The sequence below is a fragment of the Peromyscus californicus genome, unplaced genomic scaffold (genome assembly GCF_007827085.1).
Source record: "Peromyscus californicus insignis strain IS unplaced genomic scaffold, ASM782708v3 Scaffold_9__1_contigs__length_137607984, whole genome shotgun sequence".
NCBI lineage: Eukaryota > Metazoa > Chordata > Mammalia > Rodentia > Cricetidae > Peromyscus > Peromyscus californicus.
Window position 1 is genome coordinate 82,917,419 of NW_026294617.1, and position 21,779 is coordinate 82,939,197.

At 40.5% G+C, this 21,779-nt stretch overlaps 1 protein-coding gene and 1 pseudogene across 1 annotated transcript in view; one reads left to right on the plus strand and one right to left on the minus strand.

The window, feature by feature from the left end:
- The window catches only part of Capza1 (capping actin protein of muscle Z-line subunit alpha 1), a 42,015-nt gene that overhangs the window by 16,574 nt on the left and 3,662 nt on the right, over positions 1 to 21,779 (minus strand). The window contains exons 2-3 of the mRNA XM_052731066.1: positions 4,338 to 4,401; positions 2,290 to 2,341 (exon numbers count right to left, since the gene is read on the minus strand). Coding sequence (XP_052587026.1) covers positions 2,290 to 2,341; positions 4,338 to 4,401 — 116 coding nt within the window. The remainder of the gene's footprint in view (positions 1 to 2,289; positions 2,342 to 4,337; positions 4,402 to 21,779) is intronic.
- Positions 14,299 to 15,028, plus strand: LOC128105845 (high mobility group protein B1-like; annotated as a pseudogene).

Here is a 21,779-nt window from a genome sequence, read left to right on the forward strand (position 1 = left end):
CTTACATCAGGATACATAGCTGGTGATTATTCTAAACCTTAAGTCTTACCATGTCATTCTCTGCTTAACACTCTTAACAATGTCATTTCACTCAAAATGAAATTCACTCTTCAATGAGACCTATAACATCCTACTTACACCAGAAGTGCTAGGCATTATCAGGAAATGGTGTTATGGTTAGAAGCACTGGTGCCAAAATATAGGGAAGAAGGTATATCCTAGGCTGATCTAATGCATTATCTATGTATATTTTATACCCAGCTACAATAAAGACTCCTTCAGTTTATAAAGGAAGCAATAATGATGGTGAGGATTGCTGAAACAGCATGTTCTAGGCACCAGGAAAAGTCTGACCAAGAGATTGGAGCATGTCATTCCAGAAATAAAGTGAGCTTTGCATCCCCATAAGGAAAAAAAAAAAATTCAGATTGTTTGGGCACAGGAAAATTCTTCTTTAACAAGTAAGTTCTCCCAAAACCTGAAATCTCTAAGAATTTGAACACACACACACACACACACACACACACACACACACACACACACACATCTTTAGTGTCTGTCATTGTAATTAAAACCACAGAAGCATCTGAACTACATATCAACATAACCAGTCCTAATTAGAAATCAGGGCAATTATTGTGTTTGTTTTGAATTAGAGCACCATTTCTCAACCTAGGGTCAGGAACCCTTTGGAAGGGGGTGGTGGAACGGATGACCTTCTCACTGGGGTCACCTAAGACCATCTGCATATCAGATATTTATATTATGATTCATAACAGTAGCGAAATTACAGTTATGAAGTAGCAATGAAAATAAGTTTATGGTTGGGGGTCACCACAACGTAAGGAACTGTATTAAAGGGTCGAAACATTAGGAAGGCTGAGAAACACTGAATTAGAGTTTCAATCTGTAGCCCAGGCTAGCATTGAACACATGTCAATCCTCCGGTTTTCACCAACCAAAGTCTGAGATTACACGCTTGCTCTACCAGGGTTGCTTTCAAGCACTTTGGAGTGGCATTCCACCCTAGTATCAGTGGTAATCTGTCAAGTGATATATAGAGCATCTTCAATGTGTGCCTCAGTTTCCTAAGTAAATTGTATCTAGGGTATCAGTCATGATGAGAATTACAGTGATGGTCTAGAAAACCTAGATCAACAGAATCTAGTCCTAAAAGCAGCACGGACAGGGCAGATGATTGTTTACTAGGTAACAAAGTCAAACCAATTATATGGCACACCAAAATAACTTTATGATAGTCATGTGTTTTGCATCGACATGTTCTTGCCTTCCCCTAGCCCACTTCTCTCCAGCAATATCCAATTCAGGTTTCCTCTTTACAAACAGACTTTGGGCCAGTTGGGTAGACTGAAAAGGAACTTTGGGAAGAACAGAGCAAAAGCCAGATAACATGGGCCCTTGAAAGCCACACTGTTTATATCTGATTCTAGAAGAAGAATCAACAAGCAAGACAAAAACCCCAAACCAAGTAAGCCCCACCACCATGCTTTTGATGACAAAGAGGACTTGAAAATACTATTTTCTTATGTGTGACAACATCTCACTTATCTTGTTTGTCTAAAACTTGCTCTGTTTCTTCTACCAAAAATAAATTTTAAAAAGAGAGAAAAATAAAAGTAAACACGACTATGGTTTGGCTATGAAACATTACCACAAACAGTCCTCAATTGTTTCCTAGGTATCAACTCTTAAAACAGTTTTCTATAGTGAAAGAGACTGTCTTGGCTTGGTTTGGAAGGTCTGGTCTCCAGCTGCAATGATTTTAGGAGGTTCTAGAAATGTAAGGAGGCAAGCCCTAGCTGAAAAAGATGGGTCACTGGAGGCATGTCTTTGGGGGCTGCATCTTGTCCCAAGCCTTGCCTGTCTGTACTTTCTGTTTGATATTAAGTAAGAAATCTCTATCACATGTTTGTGACGCCATGATGCTCTATCTAACCCTGGGCCAGAATCAATAGGGCCATGGACTATATGGACTAATAAAACTGTTAGCCAAAACAAGCAAGCAAACAAACAAACAAATTCTTTCTGAAGTCACTAACACAAAGACTGACTGCTTTAGTGTGAAGTGTCTAAACTAGGTTTTCACGGTCCCAGTTTACTGTCACCATAGTTTATCCAATGACAGAACATGTAAGTGGAATGAATGAGATTGTTGGTTTGCAGTGCTGAACTGTACTGAGCACCTCACACACACACACACACACACGGCCTAGTCAAGCTCTCTGTTACTGAGCTGTACTCCCAACCATGGGCTTAGGAGGTACTTACTGTGCTGCCCCTTCCCTGAGGAGATTGTCATTATTAAGTAGTAGTCGGACATCTAAGGAAGAAAGCATTGAAATACATTGAGTAGAGAACAAACTCAAGAAATGTTAGTCCATTTCTAAAACATATTTTTAAAATTCAGGGCTTGCAAGATGAGTCTTCAGGTATACTCCATGTATGGAAATTCTAAACATGCTAATGAGTAATGGACACTAATGTCCATAGGTTCCTACAGAATTATGTGTGCTATCATAATCCAACAAAAACTGTCAAGGAGTTTATTCATCTTTCCCCCCTGTTCCCCTTCCCTCTCTCTTGACAGGATCTCAAACTCAGGTTGGCTTCAAACTCCCTCACTACGTAGCAGCTGCCAATAACCTTGAACTTCTGATCACCATGCCCAATTTATGCTGTGGTAGGGAATGAATCTAGGGTTTTGTGCATGCTAAGTAAGACCTTTACCAACTGAGCTACATCCCAGAACCTTAGGAAATTTTTGTTTATTTATTTGAGACTGGGTCTGCTGTAGACTGAGCTGACCTCAAACTTAGTATGTTGCTTAAGGCTGAGACTTTGAACTCTTGATCATCCTGCCTCTACCTCCCAAGTCCTGGGATTACAGGTGTGTGCCACCATACCTAGCATAGATGAACCATGGAAAACTAAGACCTCTTTTTATGTTTTGAGTTTGGTTTTTGAGACTGGGTCTCACTATGTAGTCCAGGTTTCCCCAAATTTGCAGTCGTCCTGGCTCAGCATCCCAAGTGCTGGGATTACAGGTATGCACCACCACACCCACCTAATATCTAATAGATGAAAATCTTGAGGGGATGATAAAGGCGAATCTGTACATTTATTTAATAATTTTTCTAGTTTTTGTTTTTGAAACAAAGGCTCATTCTGCACCTTAGGCTAGTCTGAAACTAGAGTAATTCTCCTGCTTCAGCCTCTTGGGTACTGGGATTACAAGCATGGGCCACCATTTCTGGCTGAATCTGAATTTTTTATTTTTATCTATCTATCTATCTATCTATCTATCTATCTATCTATCTATCTATCTATCTATCTATCTATTTTTGAGACAGGGTTTCTCTCTGTAGCCCTGGCCATAGTAGAACTTGCTCTGTAGATCAGGCTGGCCTTGAACTCAGAAATCTGCCTGCTTCTGCTCCCCAAGTGTTGGGATTAAAATGTGCCACCACTGCCTGGCTAAATCTGAAATTTTAATGACTTCAGATAGATTCAGTTCAGCCTCATTAGTCCTGGGAAATGTCCTTTAGTATGGGACTTCCTGAGAAAGGCAGTGAGAACAGAAGCTTTTAGTTATCACGATAAAACTAAAGACATAGGAGGCATCAAAAAGTAAAAGAATTAAAAAGCCAGTTTACTGCCATTCTTTCTAAACATGAAACTATTTTTTAGTTTTGAGACAGTCTCTGGTCCAGGCTGTACTGGAACTTGCAGCAATCCCCCTCCTTCCGCCTCCTTAGTGCGGGGACTGCAGGTGTGAGCCACTATTCCAGCCAGCTACCTTGAGTCTTTCCCTACCTGAGAGTGGGATCCTAATTAATGGACTAGGCAAAACTAAGTATTTGATTCAAACCTAAAGCTGAATCCTAACTTTTACATTTAGCAGCTGAGTAGCCTTGAACAAATTATTTCAATGTTTCTAAATGTTGATTTCTTTAGCAAAGTTCTAACGGGTCATTATGAATCAGCAGACAGCAAAGCACTCACAGCTAGGCGTATAGATGTACACCCATGTTCCAGCACTCAAGAGTTCAAGGCCAGCCTGGGCCACAAAAGACCAATATTTAAAAAGAGAAAGGGCTGGTGAGATGCCTCAGAAGTAAAGAGCTTGCTTCTAGGCTTGAGGACCTGAATTCAGTTCCCAGGACCCATGTGGTAGAAGAATCGACTCTCACAAGTTGCTCCCCTCCCAAATAAGTAAATGGAATAAAATTTTAAAAAGAAAGAAAAAAAGGGGGAAAGCTAAATAATAACAATAATTAAGGAAGACTTAGTAGAGCTCAATATTAATCTTTACTTACCATTGAATACTTCGTTAAACTCCCCAGGGGGTGCATGGGTGATGAATTTAGCAGCTATGCGTACCTAAAGAGAAATAAAATTTATATTAAGTGTACTGTGAAGAGAAACAAACAGCTGCGTATAGCTGGGCATTGTCTAATCCTAGCACTTAAGAGGCACAACTAGGAAGATCTTGTGTTTGAGGTCAGTCAGGGTGATATAGTAAGACTGTATCTACCTGATATAGTAAGACTGTATCTACCTCTCTTCCCGGAAAAAGAAGCCCAACAAGACAAACAAGTAAATGCAAATCATAAAAATTTTGTGATTTCAAATAAAAAAAAACTCCCCTTCATTTTTATTTTATGTATATGGGTATTTTGCCTGCACGTGTGTTTGTGCATCACACACATGCAGTGCCCACAGAGGCCAGAATAAGATGTCATATCCCCTAGAACTGGAGTTACAGACAGCTATGAGATGGCATGTGGGTGCTGGGAATCAAATCCCAGTCCTCTGGAAGAGCAGTCAGTGCTCCTAATCACAGATCCATCTTTCCAGCACCAGTGATTGTTTGTTTTAAAGATTTATTAATATGTGCATGTGTCTGAATATATGCCTGTAGGTTCTAGTGGTATTCAGAGGCCAGAAGAGGGCATCACCAGAGCTGGAGCTAGAGGCAAGTAAGTCACCTATAACCAGCAATGCATCTCTGACCCTCTGCAAGAGCGCAAAGACTTCCCTACTGAACCATCTCTCCAGCTGCTTGTTTTTGCAACAAGATACCTTGTAGTTCAGGATGTCTCAAACTTGCTATATAGCTGCTCTTGCCTACCCTTCCCTGTACTAGGATTATAGGTGTACACAGCCAGTTCTATGTGGTGCTGAGATATAACTCAGGGCTTTATGCACACTAAGCAAATACTCTACCAACTGGGCTACTTTTTCTGCCTAGAATATCTCTTGAAATAAATTTATTTACAGCTTTACTGTTTAGAGGCCTTTAGATTTTCTTTCTACAAAAAATCCCAAAGCTGTTTCTATCAATATAGGTATATTTTTAAATATATGTGCTAACAGTCATTTTGAATTTTAAAAAAACGTGTGTTTGTGTGTGTGTGTGTGTGTGTGTGTGTGTGTGTGTGTGTGTGTGTGTATGAGAGAAAGAGAGAGAGAGTTTATGTGCATCACATGTGTGCAGGAGGCTGAGGAGTCCAGAAGAGAACAACGGATCTCACAGGTGGCTGTGAATACCCTTATGGGACCTGGGAAATGAACCCAAGTGGGTTTTCTGCAAGAACAGTAAACAAGCTTAACCACTGGGCCATATCTCCAGCCCCTTGAATTTTTGTTTTAAAAACTGAATAATCAGCTTTGGTCAAAACATAAAACAATCACAAATAAATCAAGTTATAATCTCTCATAAACATTTTAAGTAAAACTAAATATTCCAAACAAAGTAAATACCAATATCAAATAGTACTGTGGAATAATCCTTCTGTATGCTGTGTATATGTATTACTTTCATTGGTTAATAAAAAAGCTGATTGGCATATAGCAAGGCAGAATAAGGCTAGGTGGGAAAGCCAAACTGAAAATGCTGGGGGGGGGGGGGGGCACGGAGAGGGTGGAGTCAGAGAGACATCAGCCAGCCGCCAAGCAAGAATGTGTAAAAAATGAGGTAACAATCCGTGAGCCACGTGGTAAAGCGTAAATACAAATATGGGTTAATGTAAGTGTAAGAGTTAGCTAATAACAAGCTTGAGCTATTGGCCAAGCATTTATAATTCATATTCAGCCTCCTAGTCGGTTATTTGGGACTAGGCAGTCGGGACAGGAAACATCAGCTTACAAAATAGCAATTACCTAAATGCAAGGTTTAGTACTAATGATGTGACTTACAAATTAAAAGGAGCAAAGTCATATGATCATCCCAAATCTTATTGGGAAACAAATGATAAAACTCAACACTTAATATCTTAGAATCCAACAAATTACTGGGTTTGGAAGTAACAGAGAAAGTTTCCTTGACCTGATAACTGGTTAGAATTCTAAAGCAACCCACATAATGAGGAAAATTAGCACTGTCACTGATTTTAAAGTCTGGACAGAGTTGACTCCTATCATTTGTACTACTCAGCTCTGCATTAGAGGCCTAAAGCATTATGGAGAAATTTTCTCCTGTTACTCATTGTGGCCTCCTTCTTCTGTCCTTCATAGCCAATCTCCCCTCATGATCAGTTACTATAAATGAATGCTAGAATGTTAGAATCTACCCTGCATCTCATTTCTTCTTCTATATTTAACTTTCATTTTATGCTTTGGGCAGTTCCATTTTTCAATTCACTAACATCCTCTTCAGCTATGCCCAGTTTGCTGTTCAGATAATTATTTTGACTTTCCCCTAAGAGGATATGAACTATTGTTTGGTGCTCCATTCAGCTTTCCTGTTCATTTTACCTATAGCCTGTCTCTAGTTCTTTTAAGGGCAAGGCTAGACTTGCTGCTTCTGATCAGGGTGCAAGCACTTTATTTTTTATTTATTTATTTTTTTTGAGACAGGGTCTCTCTACACAGCTCTGGCTCACTCTGTAGACCAGGCTGGCCTCAAACTCACTGAGATCCACTGCCTCCACCTTCCAGGTGCTGGGATAAAATACAGGCATGTGTTACCATGCCCAGCATGAACACCTTATCTTTTTTTTTTTTTTTTTTTTTTTTTTTTTTTTTTTTTTTTTTTGGTTTTTCGAGACAGGGTTTCTCTGTGCAGCTTTGTGCCTTTCCTGGAACTCACTTTGGAGACCAGGCTGGCCTCGAACTCACAGAGATCCGCCTGCCTCTGCCTCCCGAGTGCTGGGATTAAAGGCGTGCGCCACCACCGCCCGGCTACACCTTATCTTTTGAGTAAGCCTACAGGCAGCAGCAGGTTACCTTTAGTGCTGCAGGGCCTCTTTTTTGGAGGTTCGGTGGGGTGAAGGAGAAGGGGCTGAGATGGGACCTTATATAGCTCAAACTGGCCTCAAACTCAGTATGTAGCTCATACTGGCCTTGAACTGCTTCAGCCAGTTCTGGGATTACAGGTGTGAGACACTGTGACTAGCTCAGTGTTCATTCTCAATGCTATATTCTAAGAATAAATGCTGGTTTTGCTATAGCTTAGCCTAAATAGAATAAAGCTAGACAGTAATCCCTCAATTATATGCTGTAAGACTGTCTGGGTCCTTTCCTCCTTATTCCCGGAGTTCTTCTAGATGTGCTTCTATTTGCCATTTGACAATATCTTCATACAGATACTTAATATTAATAAAATTATGGTGGACATAGTGATAATTAGCTGGCCTGTGCTGGCTAGTTTTTTGTCAACCTGACTTAAGTTAGAGTCATCAGATAGGAAAGAACCTCAACTGAGAAAATGCCTCCGTAAGACAAGGCTATAGGAAAGCCTGTAGGGTATTTTCTTAATTAATGATTGATGGAGGGCCCCGCCCATGGTGGGTGGTACCATCCCTGGGCTGGCATAAAAAAGCAGGAGGAGCAAGCCATGAGGACCCAGCCAGTGAACAGCATTCTTCCATGGTTTCTGCATTAGCTCCTGTCTCTCCAGGTTTCTGGTCTGACTTCCTTCAATAATGAATGGTGATGTGAAAGCATAAGCAAAATAAACCTTTTCCTCCCAACTTCCTTTTGGTCATGGTGTCTCATTTAGTCATAGCAAGAGAAAACCTGACTAAGGCAAGGCCTAACCTCAAAGGAATTCATGCCTCAGGATAGTTCTAGTATGCTATGGAAGAAAGGCAACGAAAATGCCTCAATTCTTACTGTGCCACACAGGAAGATGTTCAAATCACATACGTAGAGCAAAGATGATCACCTCACAGGTAAGGCAGTTCCTACTTCCCCATTAGCACACTTCGTACGATTTTAAGTTCTTTATGGTCACATCAAAGTCCAGCCATTTTCTGTGTGTATATGCACAGGTATGCATCTGTCATGGAAGGGATGTGGAGGGAGGTCAGAAGACAACTCTCCAAGGTTGGTTCTTTCCTTCACCTTGTGGGATCCAGGGAAGAACTCAAGTTCTCAGGCCCATACACAAGTACAAGATTATCCACTGGGCTATCTCACAGGCCTCCAAGTCATTCTCACAAGTCCTTTGAGAATAAGCTGGACACTGAGTGCACTAGTACACTACTTAAACCTAAATGGGAGCCAGCAAGATGGCTCAGTGGGTAGAGGCACTTGCGGCCAAGCCTGATGATTCGAGTTCAATCTGTGGCATTCAGAATCTACATGGTGGAAGCTGAGAACTGACTCTCTCAAACTGTCTGCTAACTTCTGGTGTGCAAGTACACATTCATGAAAATCCACACTGAACGAGTAAATAAAATATTTAAAAAATTAAACACGGGGCAGGGGGAGGGAGAAAAGAAAAGAAAATAACAACAACAACAACAACAACAAAATTAAAGCACCAACAGGAAAACTTAAAAGTTGTTGGAGCCCACTAGCTTTCCTAGTGGCTGTACCCAGCAGGACTGCATAAGAGGTTGACTGGACCACAGGCCTGGGTACCAGGTGACTGTAACTAGCAAGGGAAAAGTCTTTTGCTCCACCCCTTGGCATTGTTATAAATAGACCTTTGGAATAAAGTTCTGGGCCGGTAGATAAGGATCCAGGCCCAACCTGAGTCTATGCTGTGTTCTCTCTACTGCTTCTTCTTCTTCTTCTTCTTTTTTTTTTTTTTGGTTTTCCGAGACAGGGTGACAGAGTTTCTCTGTGTAGTTTTGGTGCCTGTCCTGGATCTCACTCTGTAGACCAGGCTGGCCTCAAACTCACAGAGATCCACCTGGCTCTGCCGGCCGAGTGCTGGGATTAAAGGCATGCTCCACTGCCGCCCAGCTTTCTCTCTGCTTCTTAACTTTCTAACCAAGTCTCTTATCCCTCAATTCTCAAGAGTTCGTGGCTTAAATAAGTGTGGGGGCTGGTCCCCGACACAAAGCCTAAGTGTAGCTGTGAATGTAGTGGCTGACTAAGTCCTATAATCCCAGCATTTAGGAGGTTGAGACAGGAGGATCACTGCAAGTTCAAAGACATCCAAGCCAGCCAGAGTCACTGTGTAAAAAAACCCAAAAGATGAAATGTTGAAATATAATTTTCTAATGTATATTTTCCTTAGTATATAGAACAATAGTTGGCTTTTGGTATAAATAAGTTAAAAAATTAGTATATCTTTTTGAACAATGAAATGTTTTCTTTTTTTGGCTTTTTGAGAGAGGGTTTCTCTATGTAGTTCTGATTCTCCTAGAACTAGACCAGGCTGGCTTCAAACTCAGAGATCCACGTGCCTTTGCCTACTGAATGCTTGTATTAAAGCTGTGGGCCACCATGCTTTATTTGTGGCAAATGAGCCAAGTGGTCATGGTCATGTTCTGCCAGTGTTTCTCATGACACCAGAGAAATGTGAAACTCCCTTCAGTCAGGCAAAGTGCTTAAATTCTAAAAGTAAGTATATGCTGATAACACATCTTCCAGCCAGTAGTGGCGGCACAGGCCTTTAATCCCAACACTCAGAGCTAGTTCCAGGACAGTCAGGGCTACATAAATAAATCATATCTTGAAAAACAAACAAAACAAATAAAATAAAAACAAACAAATCTAAAACAAAAAGATCAAGGAAGGTAAAGGAACGAAATGAGGCATTGTCAAAATGCTGTCGGCAGCAAGGAAGACTTTAATAGTCACTCCTTGACCAAGAGCTCACCTTATTCCTTTCCTATCTATAGAGAGTTGTATGCTTGACAATTTAGGCTCAAATGAGAGTCAACTGAAAGAGAAAAGTAAACCCAAAGTTCTCTTCTGTTCTCTAAAGAAAAGAGCTCAAGTATGCAACAGTGAGAGAAGAACATAAGCAGCAGAAATGAATTCTGGTTCAAGTGCTGGGAAAAAGCAACCTCCATGCATTTGAGACCATCAAGAACAGACAGCCTTTCAAGTGTTAAACTGATTTTTCACTCGTAGAACACAATGCCATAAATGCTTTTATTCTACTCCTTTCCAGAAATAAAGGACAAATAGTTGGATTTGTTTCTTGAAAAGAATACGCTTTACTCTTATCCTGGTAGAAAGTTCTTTCTGCACAGAATTCAGTGTTGTTCCCTAAGGGAGATTTTCCCATTTGAAGACATTCAGGATGGGATAAACACAAGCACAGAACACCTATCTCCTACTGAACTCGGCAACTGATCTCAGCAATTCTGCGACCTTAGCTTCCCAACTACAAGAATTACTGACAGGTGTAAGTCACTTTGCTAGTGGTGTTCTCTTTTTTTGTTTTGTTTTGAGACAAGGTCTCACCATATAGTTCTGGCTGGCCCAGAACTCACTCAGTAGGCCACCAGGCTGGCCCCACCCGTCTCTGCCTCCTCCATGCCAGGATTAAAGATGCCTGAACTTTCTCTCTCTCTCTCCTTTTTTTTTTTTTTTTTTCTGGTTTTTCGAGACAGGGTTTCTCTGTGTAGCTTTGAGCCTTTCCTGGAACTCACTTGGTAGCCCAGGCTGGCCTCGAACTCACAGAGATCTGCCTGGCTCTGCCTCCCGAGTGCTGGGATTAAAGGCGTTCGCCACCACCGCCCGGTTCTCTCTCTCTTTTGAGATAAGGCTTCACTACGTATCCAAGGCTAGCCTTAATTAAACTCCTTATGTGGTGGTGATCTTCTTGCCTCAGCCTCCTAAATTCTGAGATCATTAGCATGTTTTTTTTTTTTTTTTTTTGGTTTTTCAAGACACAGTTTCTCTGTTTAACAATATTGGCAGTATTGGAACTGGCTTTGTAGACCAGGCTATCCTCGGAACTCACACAGATCTGCCTGCCTCTGCCTGTGGAGTGCTGGGATTAAAGGCCTTCGCCATTGCTATCACCACCATGACTATCACCAGGTGCGACATTTGCATTTTTTTAAAAATAAAATATATTTTGCCTCAATTTGGTCTCATTTTAAAAAATTCCTTAAATATTTTATTTTAGTGTGAGTATATGTGTGTGTGCACACATGTGTACACTAGGGCACCCTTGTGGAGGTCAGAGGACAACTCTCAGGAATTAGTTCTCTCTTGCCACCTCCCAAGGCAGATAGGACCTGGAAGAGGTCAAGGTCAAGTTCAAAAGAGGGCAAAGAAGTTTGATAAGGGGTTTTCATGGCTTAATGTGTGTTGTGTATTTTACTTTAGCAAACTTTCAATATTAAGGGTGTATGAGGACAGCTGGAATTGGTAGAACTTTTAAAATATAATTGCTACTTTAAAACAAAACCATTTGCCTACTTTCCTTACTTATTTGTCTACAACAGCTTGGAATTTTACATCTATTAAGTTTATGTTCTAGACAGTTTACTGGTGATATACCAGATACTTCAAACCCAGATGCAAAAACAACAAACAAAAAGCATATCATCTTCAAGAGAGATGGCTCAACAGGAAAAGGCACTTGCATGCAGGCCTGGCAACTTGAGTTCAGCAATAATTTTCCCTCCTTTGGTATCTAAGAATTATTTCATTCCACTGCCGTGCTGCATACAACCATGGCCTGCCTTCAGCAAGAACTGCCTTGCCTTTGATATCTCTTTCTAATTATTTTTCATCTACTGATACCTAAATCTCTGTCCACTGGCTATAAATCCCAACAATCCTTACTGTATTAGGAGGTGAACATAATCTTTGCTTTATCACAACAATCTTGCATAGTTTCTTACCGTTTTAACATGTACCAAATAACTTTTCCTTAATAGGAGTCACCATTGTATGTTATAACAGTTTATATCATGCTGTCTAAAAATGGCATGCTTAAGCATAAAGTTTACTACAAGGGGAAAAAATGCTGTGTTTATGACATTCTAATGAGAAGGTACAACCTCCTCCCCTTAAACCAATTTTACTTTTTCTTTGAAGTTACTGGGAATCAAACTATTTCCCAGAACATCTTTCCCACTCAATTGCTTGGATTTAGTTTCTTCATTTGTGAGTATAATTCCTGGGCACACTGAGGACCATTTTAAGTATCCAATTTAACATAAAATATAGTTAGACACAGTACTTAATTTTTTTCTCTTAAGCAAATGGCCAGGCATTATCAAAATTTGAGTTATGTGTCTTATTTTAAAAGTTCAAACTTTGTGTTTAGTAATTTGTTCATTTACTCAAACAAAGAAAGCAAATAAACAAAAACAATTCATTAGATTCCAGGCACTGAGGTGGTACTAAAGATGAGGTTTAAAAAAGAACATGAAAAGAAACACTCCATTTGCTTTAAACACTGAAATCACCAGGGGGATCTGACTGGGCAGATGCTTGGGTTTGAACTGCAGAGATTTTGATGTGACAGCTCTCTTAACAGGCACACATGTAAGATTTAGTAGGGGTTGGCTTTTACAAAACTTCCTCAGCAGACTCCAATACCTTCCACTAATATGAAGTTCAAATAATGGTGGATACAAATAACACAAGATAAACCACATTAAGTACCTCACCCTCCCAATCTTTGCATATTTTTTTTTTGCAAAGGTTAGCAAAGAAATTTATGTGAACAAATAGGGATTTAAAAACAAGTACTTATTTGTTTTTAAAGATGTATTTTATTCTAACTTTTGAGTAAATGTGTGTGGCCATGTGCTCATGGGTGACTGTCCACACAGTCCAGAAGAAAGCAGGGGATCCCCAGTAGCTAGAATTATAGTTGTGAGCACTTGATGTGGGTGCTGGGAAGCAAACTCAGGTCCTTTGCAATAGTATGTGCTCTTAACCGCTGAGTTGTCTCTCCAGCTCTAAAAAGGTTTAAAATAACTACAATCCAGAAGTGTCAAATCAAAAGTATAAAGAATATAGGACACAGATCTTAAGAGGAAGGACATGATATATGGGTTAGGTTGTGGAAAAAAAAAACAAAAACAAAAACAAACCCTACAAGGCAGAGGAAGGTGGCATTTTAAAGCTAGACTCTGCAAAATACTTCAGATACTTCTGGGGGGAAATTACATTGAAAGAATAGAGGAAGGTATGTTGATACATGCCTACAGTCAGAAGAGATGAGAGAATGATGAGTCTGAGGCCAGTCTGGGCTACATAGTGATCTTGTCTTCAAAAAATTAAAAAAGGTATGAATGACTGAAGAAGGGACTATAAGGTTCCTTATAGTTTTGAGATATAGGGGCTTCCTTGGGGCCCTGGAAAAGGTCCCTGCTAGTAATATAATAACAAATTAGCCTAAAGAAGAAAAAAAAATGCCCTCTCATTGCTATTACCCAAAGACTTCACCTGATTTTAGTGATGTACCTTAGTATAATACCTGCTTTAGAAGAAGATGCCATCAGAATTTTTGGATCACATAGATAATTTCCCTGGTTCCAAATTCAGATTCAAATGTTTAAACTATTGAGAGGCCAGGTTCAATCCCAGCTACTTAGGAGATAGGCAGAAAAAGCATAAATTCAAAGTCATCTTGGGCAATTCCTTGTTTTAAACGCTTAATGATGTCTCAAAACTAAAAAAGTAAGAATAAGAGCTGGAGTGATGGCTCAGTGGGTGAGAGAACTTCCCAGAACCCACATGGCAGTGCACAACCTCCAGTCCAGGTACTAGGCATTCATGTCATGCACATACTCAGGCAAACCACCCAAAGTCAAAATACAATTTTAAAAAGGGTTGCATATACAGGTCAGTGGTAGAGCACTTCCACAGCATGGCATGGGCCTAGGTTTAATACAAAGTATAATTCCCCATGTGCCTACAATAGCTAGAAAAATATTAGCATCTTTTGCATTCATTAAATTAGTGTTATTTCATTTTTATAATTTGTTTCTTCAACTTAGCTAATATGAGTTCCTGAAAGAGATGGATTTAGTTTCCTGATGAATCAAACTACTTAGCATAACAGGCAGGGAATTAAGATTTGAACCATTGCACGTTCACTATTTCTTGACGCGATAAAGAATTATCAGAGCAGCCATTGCAGTACATTGAGCTCCATAGAGACAGCACCGGGGCAAGCGCGAGCCGGACGGGCACTGGGCGACTCTGTGCCTCGCGGAGGAAAATCAACTAAACACGGGCAAAGGAGATCTAAGACGCCGAGAGGCAAAATGTCCTCATATGCATTCTTTGTGCAAACTTGCCGGGAGGAACACAAGAAGAAGCACCCGGATGGTTCTGTCAACTTCTCAGAGTTCTCGAAGAAGTGCTCAGAAAGGTGGAAGACCATGTCAGCTAAAGAAAAGGGGAAATCTGAAGACATGGCAAAGGCTGACAAGGCTCGTTATGAAAGAGAAATGAAAACCTACATCCCCTCCAAAGGGGAGACCAAAAAGAAGTTCAAGGACCCCAATGCACCCAAGAGGCCTCCTTTGGCCTTCTTCTTGTTCTGTTCTGAGTATTGCCCCAAAATCAAAGGAGAGCACCCCGGCTTGTCCATTGCGGATGTGGCGAAGAAGCTGGGGGAGATGTGGAACAACACCGCTGCGGACGACAAGCAGCCCTACGAGAAGGCTGCCGAGCTGAAGGAGAAGTACGAGAAGGATATTGCTGCCTACAGAGCTAAAGGAAAACCCGATGCGCGAAGAAGGGGGTCGTCAAGGTTGAAAAGAGCAAGAAAAAGAAGGAAGAGGAGGATGAGGAGGAGGATGAAGAGGATGAGGAAGAGGAGGAAGAAGATGAAGATGAATAAGTTGGTTCTATCGCAGTTTTTTTCTTGTCTATAAAGCATTTAACCCCCTGTACACAACTTACTCCTTTTAAAGAAAAAAAACTGAAATGTAAAAAAAAAAAGAAAAAAAAAAAGAATTATCAGAGCATTTACTAAAAAAATAAATTCTTGACCACTGATCTCCAGAAATTCTGACTCAGTAGGTCTAGGACAGAAGCTAGAAATTTGCTTTTGAAAGAAATTCACCAGAAATGATATTGTAGGTAAGAACTGCTCTAATCAACTGTCACAACAAAAAGACTTTTTAAAGATTTATTTATGTGCATAAGTATTTTGCTTCATGAGTGTACATGTACCACATGCGTACCTGCTGCCCACAGCAGAAAGTTCTTAGGGGAGCCAGTCCCTTTGGCCTCATCATGGAGATTTTCATATCTTTCAGCTTCTAAAGCCATGATATTCAAGTGTTTTTTTTAGCACATTCTATGCAAGAATTTTTTGTGGCTTACTTAAAGAAGTTCATAAGACCACTACCTTGACTTAACAATAATTGTGATGCTACCAGAGCATCTGGATGTCTCAACAGCCATGAAGGTATTTATGTTGGTATGGTATCAACTTGTTCTGTTGTTTAAGGCTATGCCATCATATCAGCAGAACTGCTCAGCATCTCCACACATATCTACCACCTGTGCAAAGGAGCCAAGGTCCTAAGGAGGATACAAGCTCTGAAAGCAGATTGCCAACATTGTATGCACTCTGCTAATTACTAGTTCCGGACAATTGGTCCTATTTTTTTGTTTGTTTGTTTGTTTTTAAGCTTCAGTTTACTCCTAGGGATGTTTTGACATGAATGCATATTTATAAAGGACCTAACACATAATCAATATTTAAAAGGTTATCTCAATGCAAAACAATTCACAAGGAAAAGTCCCTCCGTTTCAAAATCCCACTACCTTTCTTTGATGCAGCCTTCTTGCTTTTATGCAACACCATGTCTGACATAGCAACATATGGTTCACTCAGATGAATACTGCATCTCACAATGACTTAAAATATGCATGTGCAAGCAGTCGTAAAGATACATTTTACATACTGCTCAAAACTGAGTAATAGAGCTGTGAAGAATTTCTAGTAACCCAGCAGGAAAGGAAAGAAAGGCTAGTGGCAGAGAGAACAATTAAGCATGCTTAAGCATGCTGTAAAAGAGGGATGGAGCGATGTCTCAGCAGCTGAGAGTAGTACATACTGCTCTTGCAGATCTGAGTTCAGTTCCCAGCTCCCAGGGGGAGTGGGGCAGGAACTCCAACTATATGGGATCATGGCATCCAATTCCTTCTGGACTCTCAGGGTACCTAAACTCATGTGCACACACCTCCCCTCCCGACCCCCTACATACACCACAATTTATAAAAAGATGAAAATAAGTCTTAAAATGTTAAAGAACCAGGAGTAGTGATATATTCCTTTAATCCCAGCATTCATGAGGCAGGCAGAGGCAGAAGGATCTCTGTGAATTTTGAGGCCAGCCTGGTCTACACAGCAAGTTCCAGGACAGCCAGGAATACATAATAGAGAGAACCTGTCTCAAAAAAACAAAATAAGCTGGGCGGTGGTGGTGCACACCTTTGATCCCAGCACTCGGTTGGCAGAGCCAGGTGGATTTCTGTGAGTTCAAGGCCAGCCTGGGCTACAGAGTGAGTTCCAGGAAAGGTGTAAAGCTACACAGAAAAACCCTGTCTCAAAACAAACAAACAAACAACAACAAAAAACCAAAATAAAGAAACAAAAAAACAAACCCAAAATAAACAAGTAGTTCTCTTGAAGGTTTCTCTGAGTTCAAAGACAGCCTGGGCTACAACATACAAACAAAAGGGCAGGGAGGTGGCTCAATGGGAAAGGGCACCTGCTCTGCTGACTCAAATTCAATCTCTGTAACTCACACAGTGGAAGAAGAAAACCAATATCCTGCAAATTTGTCTCCTCTGACTGCCACATGCTTACACACAGACACACACTGACACACAGACCACACACACACACAGTGTAAAAAGAAGTTAAAAACAAAATAAGCAAAAGAAACTACAAAAAAATGAGGATATATATATAGATAGATATATATATATATCTATCTATATATATATCTATCTATATATATATAGCTCAGTGGTGGAATGCTTACCAAACATACAGCTATACAAACAATGACAAATAAAAGGCCCCCAAAGAAAACAATGGTAGAAGAAATGTGGACAGGTTAAGTGAAAAGTAGAGGTAGGATGTGGTAGTGAAATGTCTAGAATCCCAGCATTTGTGAGGTGGAGGCAGAAGGATCACGCTTTTATACAACAAGTTCCAAGTCAGCTACATGAGGGATACATGAGACCTCATCTCAAAAAAAAACAAAAGAAAAGGGGCTGGAGAGCACTGGGTTCAATTTCAGCACCCACATGGCAGCTCACAACTGTCTGTAACCCCAGTTCCAGGGGATCCAACAGACATACATGCAGGCAAAACACCAATGCACATAAAAACAAAAGAAACAAGCAAACAAAACCAAAACCAAAACAACAAAGGAAAAAGGGTCTCTTGGGCTGGAGACACAATTCAGTGGAAGGATGCTTCCTTGGCAGTCACAGGGCCGTACTGAAAAAAATAATGAATGGATGAATAGAAAGGCGAAGTTGCAGAGCTTTGATGAAGATGAGGCAGACAAACATAAGGAACAGCTTTGCAACCTGGAACTCCATTTGGCTCGAACCATACAAGTGTGTGTGTGTGTGTGTGTGTGTGTGTGTGTGTGTGTGTGTGTGTGTGTGTGAGAGAGAGAGAGAGAGAGAGAGAGAGAGAGAGAGAGAGAGAGTTTGTGTGTGTTGTTTTGTTTGAAACAGGGTCTCACTAGGTAACCACTGCTGGCCTGGAACTTGGTATGTAAAACTGGTCTGGCCTTAAACTTTCAAAGATCTCCCTGCCTCTGCCTCCAGAGAGCTGGGATTAAAGGCGTGCCTGGCCCACACACAATCCTTTTTTTTTTTTTTAATTAATTTTTTTCCCCCTCAAGACAGGGCTTCTCTGTGTAGCTTTGGTGCCTGTCCTGGATCTCGCTCTGTAGACCAGGCTGGTCTCGAACTCACGGAGATCCGCCTGGCTCTGCCTCCCAAGTGCTGGGATTAAAGGTGTGTGCCACCACCGCCCGGCACACAATCCTTTTGTATCAATGCACTTGACAACCTAAGGCCCTTAATGTGTTAGGCACACACATACATCCCTCTTCTAAAAGCCCACCTGGCAACATGTTAGCCAAGTAGGACTTCCACTCGTTCCAAGTAAGTTTTTTCTCCCCTAGACAAATCATCAAAAACTCCCCTTCCAAAACATCACAGGAAGGAAGACAGGAAGCTGATTGATAGCCGACCTAACTAGTTTTGGGTGCATGTTTCCAATAATGTAAACTGTGACCTCTAAATGAACTTTTGGGGAAAATCTATCTACCACCTATGAATAATTGGGGATGTGAATAAAATCAAACGTATCATGGGATGGGACACACTGGTGTGCACAGACTTATATAACCCAAGACTGTCAATCAAAAGAGGGAACCAATTAGATCCACCCCTTAGTACCCAAACTCCTACCTACTTTAGAAACCATAAAATAGCCTCAGGCAATAACCTGGAGCCCTTGAGTATTCACACTCCTGTGGCCAGCTGTAAAGAGTGACTGTATTTCTTTCTGATTTGTAAAATGGTTTTGTTTTTTTAATTAAGTTTTCTTCCATTGCAAATCTTCATGTGCTTATTACATTTCCTGGAAGATAAGGTGTCAAGACCGTGGAAACACCAGGGGCAGACACTGATCACATGTGGTAACAAAGGGAGAAAAGGCATAGTACATGGATATTGAAATCTAGTTAAAAACTACCCAAGCAGTTTTTTGTCTTTACTAGTATAACTAATTTTCTCTATCTATGGTTTTAAAGTTCATGATCCATATAATGACTTTACTTATTTTTGGCAAAATGTAAGAAATTTGTACACAGGACAAAGGAAAGCACAAATAATGCCTAATTATATGTCTTTTTTTTTTTTTTTAAAAGCTCTAAAGGAGAGGACTCATCAAAGGAAAGAATTGCCCTCAGGGTCTTTGCAAGGCTCCTTGCAGGTACACATCCATAGCCACAGTGGCATCTACAAGGTGTTGCAGCTTTATGAGATCTTCTAGGAAAATGCTGCCCGGCTGTGTGGGAGAGTGGGGTTGAACGCTCCCAGGAGTGGCAAGGCAGAGCACCCGTAATGGCAGCAAGTGCTCAGACATAACGATACACAAAAAGGCACTCAAACCAGAGACATTTTTGGAGGTGACATCTAGAGACTATCAGAAATACTTAGGGGCAAGTGTACTTCATAAGAGTCAAGGGAGGAATTAATGAAGCTGGACTCTTTCTCATATAGTTAAGTTTACAACTACACTGTGTTCTTGGTGCTGTACTAAGCAATAGATAAAAAGGCACGATTCCAGTTACCAAGGAACTAACTCTGCTTATTATCAGAGCAAGCAAAGGAATGCAGACAATCTGAGAACCTCTGGAACATATTAATGTTTCAATTTTTTAAAGAGAAATTTCTTTATTAGATTGAGAAAGCTCAGAAAATCTTGTTGGAGCACCCTGACCTAATTTTCCCCAGTTTAGAAAAAAACTGAGGTCCACCAACAGTCTCCTAACACTCAGATTTATTCTATTCTACTACATCACAATACTCCATTTATAATTCCTTAAATGGTCACGTCTATCTGGTTCTTCATTCACAGTTCATGGAAAACAGTGTAGTATACAAAAGGAATGGCTGAGAAATAGACAAACCTGGGGTCTGCATTTTATGACTAATTATACTACCCTGTTTAGCACCAAGGCTGGTTCCAATAAGACAATTAATGTTCTAGACGAAATCATAATACACCTACAATCACATGAATTATAGCTGTTTATGTTTTGCGTTCTGGTTCACGGTTTTGTAACAAATTATAAGATGACTACTAACAGCAGAGCTAACTAAGGGGAAGGAAGATGAAAATGATAAAATGAATGTTAACTGATGACTTCTTAGTCTCGACAAGTAAGACTCAAGAACTTACTTCATCCTACAAGGATTTAACTCATCCAGTAAAGTATCTAATTGAGGATATCCAGCCTAAAAGTAGACTTTCACGAGCTCTAACAAAGCTCTTAAATTCTAGCTTTGATTTACAAGATTTAAAAACCGTTGCTATTATTAAAGTAGGGAGGGGTGTGCATTTGTCAAAGCCTATGTATGGATGTCAGGGGACAACTCTGCGAGGTCATTTCTTTCCCTTCACCTTTACATGTGTTCCAGATACTGAACTCAGGTTACCAGCTTGGCCTAACAAGCACCTTTACCCACTGAGCCATCTCTCACTGGCCCTATTTATATTTTTTACATCTCTACTAAACCAGTTTGATAAACCTGTTTCTAGAAGAAAGAAGAATGAGGAGGAGAAAGAAGCAGCAGCTTTTATAGCTGGGCACAAAGGTTTATGCCTGTAATCCCAGCAGCATTCTGGAGGTTGAGACAGTTCAAGGCCAGCCTTGGTTACATATCCAATTCCAGGCTAGCCTGAGCTACGTACTAATATGTAGTTGGAAGTTTCTCCAGTCCCACCTGGCCCCGAGGTCCCACAGCTGCTTATAAAACAATCATTCAGAGGCTTAATATTAATTACAAACGGTGTGGCCTATGGCTCCGGCACACTATTAACTAGCTCCTATAACTTAATTCAACCCATTCCTATTATTCTACGTCTTGCCACGTGGCTTCGTGGCTTACCGGTACGTTCATAGCCTGCTAGCAGCCACCCCCTGATCTTTTTCTTTCCTTTCTTTCTTTCTTTCTTTCTTTCTTTCTTTCTTTCTTTCTTTCTTTCTTTCTTTCTTTTTCTTTTTTTTTTTTTTTTTGGTTTTTCGAGACAGGGTTTCTCTGTGTAGTTTTGGTGCTTGTCCTGGATCTCTGTAGACCAGGCTGGCCTCAAACTCACAGAAATCCACTTGGCTCTCTGCCTCCCAAGTGCTGGGATTAAAGGGACCTTTTTCTTAAAAGCAAACAAACAAAAAAAAAAGCTTTAAAAAAACAAATGCCTTAAGACGGGTGTGATGTTTGATAACTTCGTACTTGTAACCCCAGCACCCCAGGAAGCTGAAAGGAGTACCCCGAGATGAGAGGACAACCTGAGCTACAGAATGAGACTATTTCAACACCCAAACATCCAATGGAACAAACAAACAAGCAAAAACCAAACAAACCCTTACAAAGGACACCACCGTCTAAATTAAAAGCATACAGATCCACTTTTCAGTATTTTTAAGGTGTATGCACGTATTTTACTCACTAGGTTAAAAGGAAAACCATACTAATAATTTTTTTTTTCAGTTCTAGAATTCTCTTCACATTGTTGCAGGGTGTGTGGGGGGGGGAGAAGAACATCAAAAGAAAAAAACCAACCAACCGATGCTGAATCATGAATGAAGAAAACAGATACGGCAGAGAACTCAAAAAAGTAATCCATGGCACACCTCAAACTTTGTAATTAGGGCATCTGGTCTTGGTAAGCTTTTAAAACTAAGTTAACTGAAGAGTATAAGTACCTAGAACAGTCTCTCCAGAAACTCAACTCCAGGATAAGACTAGAAGCATTTATCGGCCAATTACCACACTCCTCACTTCCTGCTTTCTTTAGACAGCTCATTCTGACCATTTCA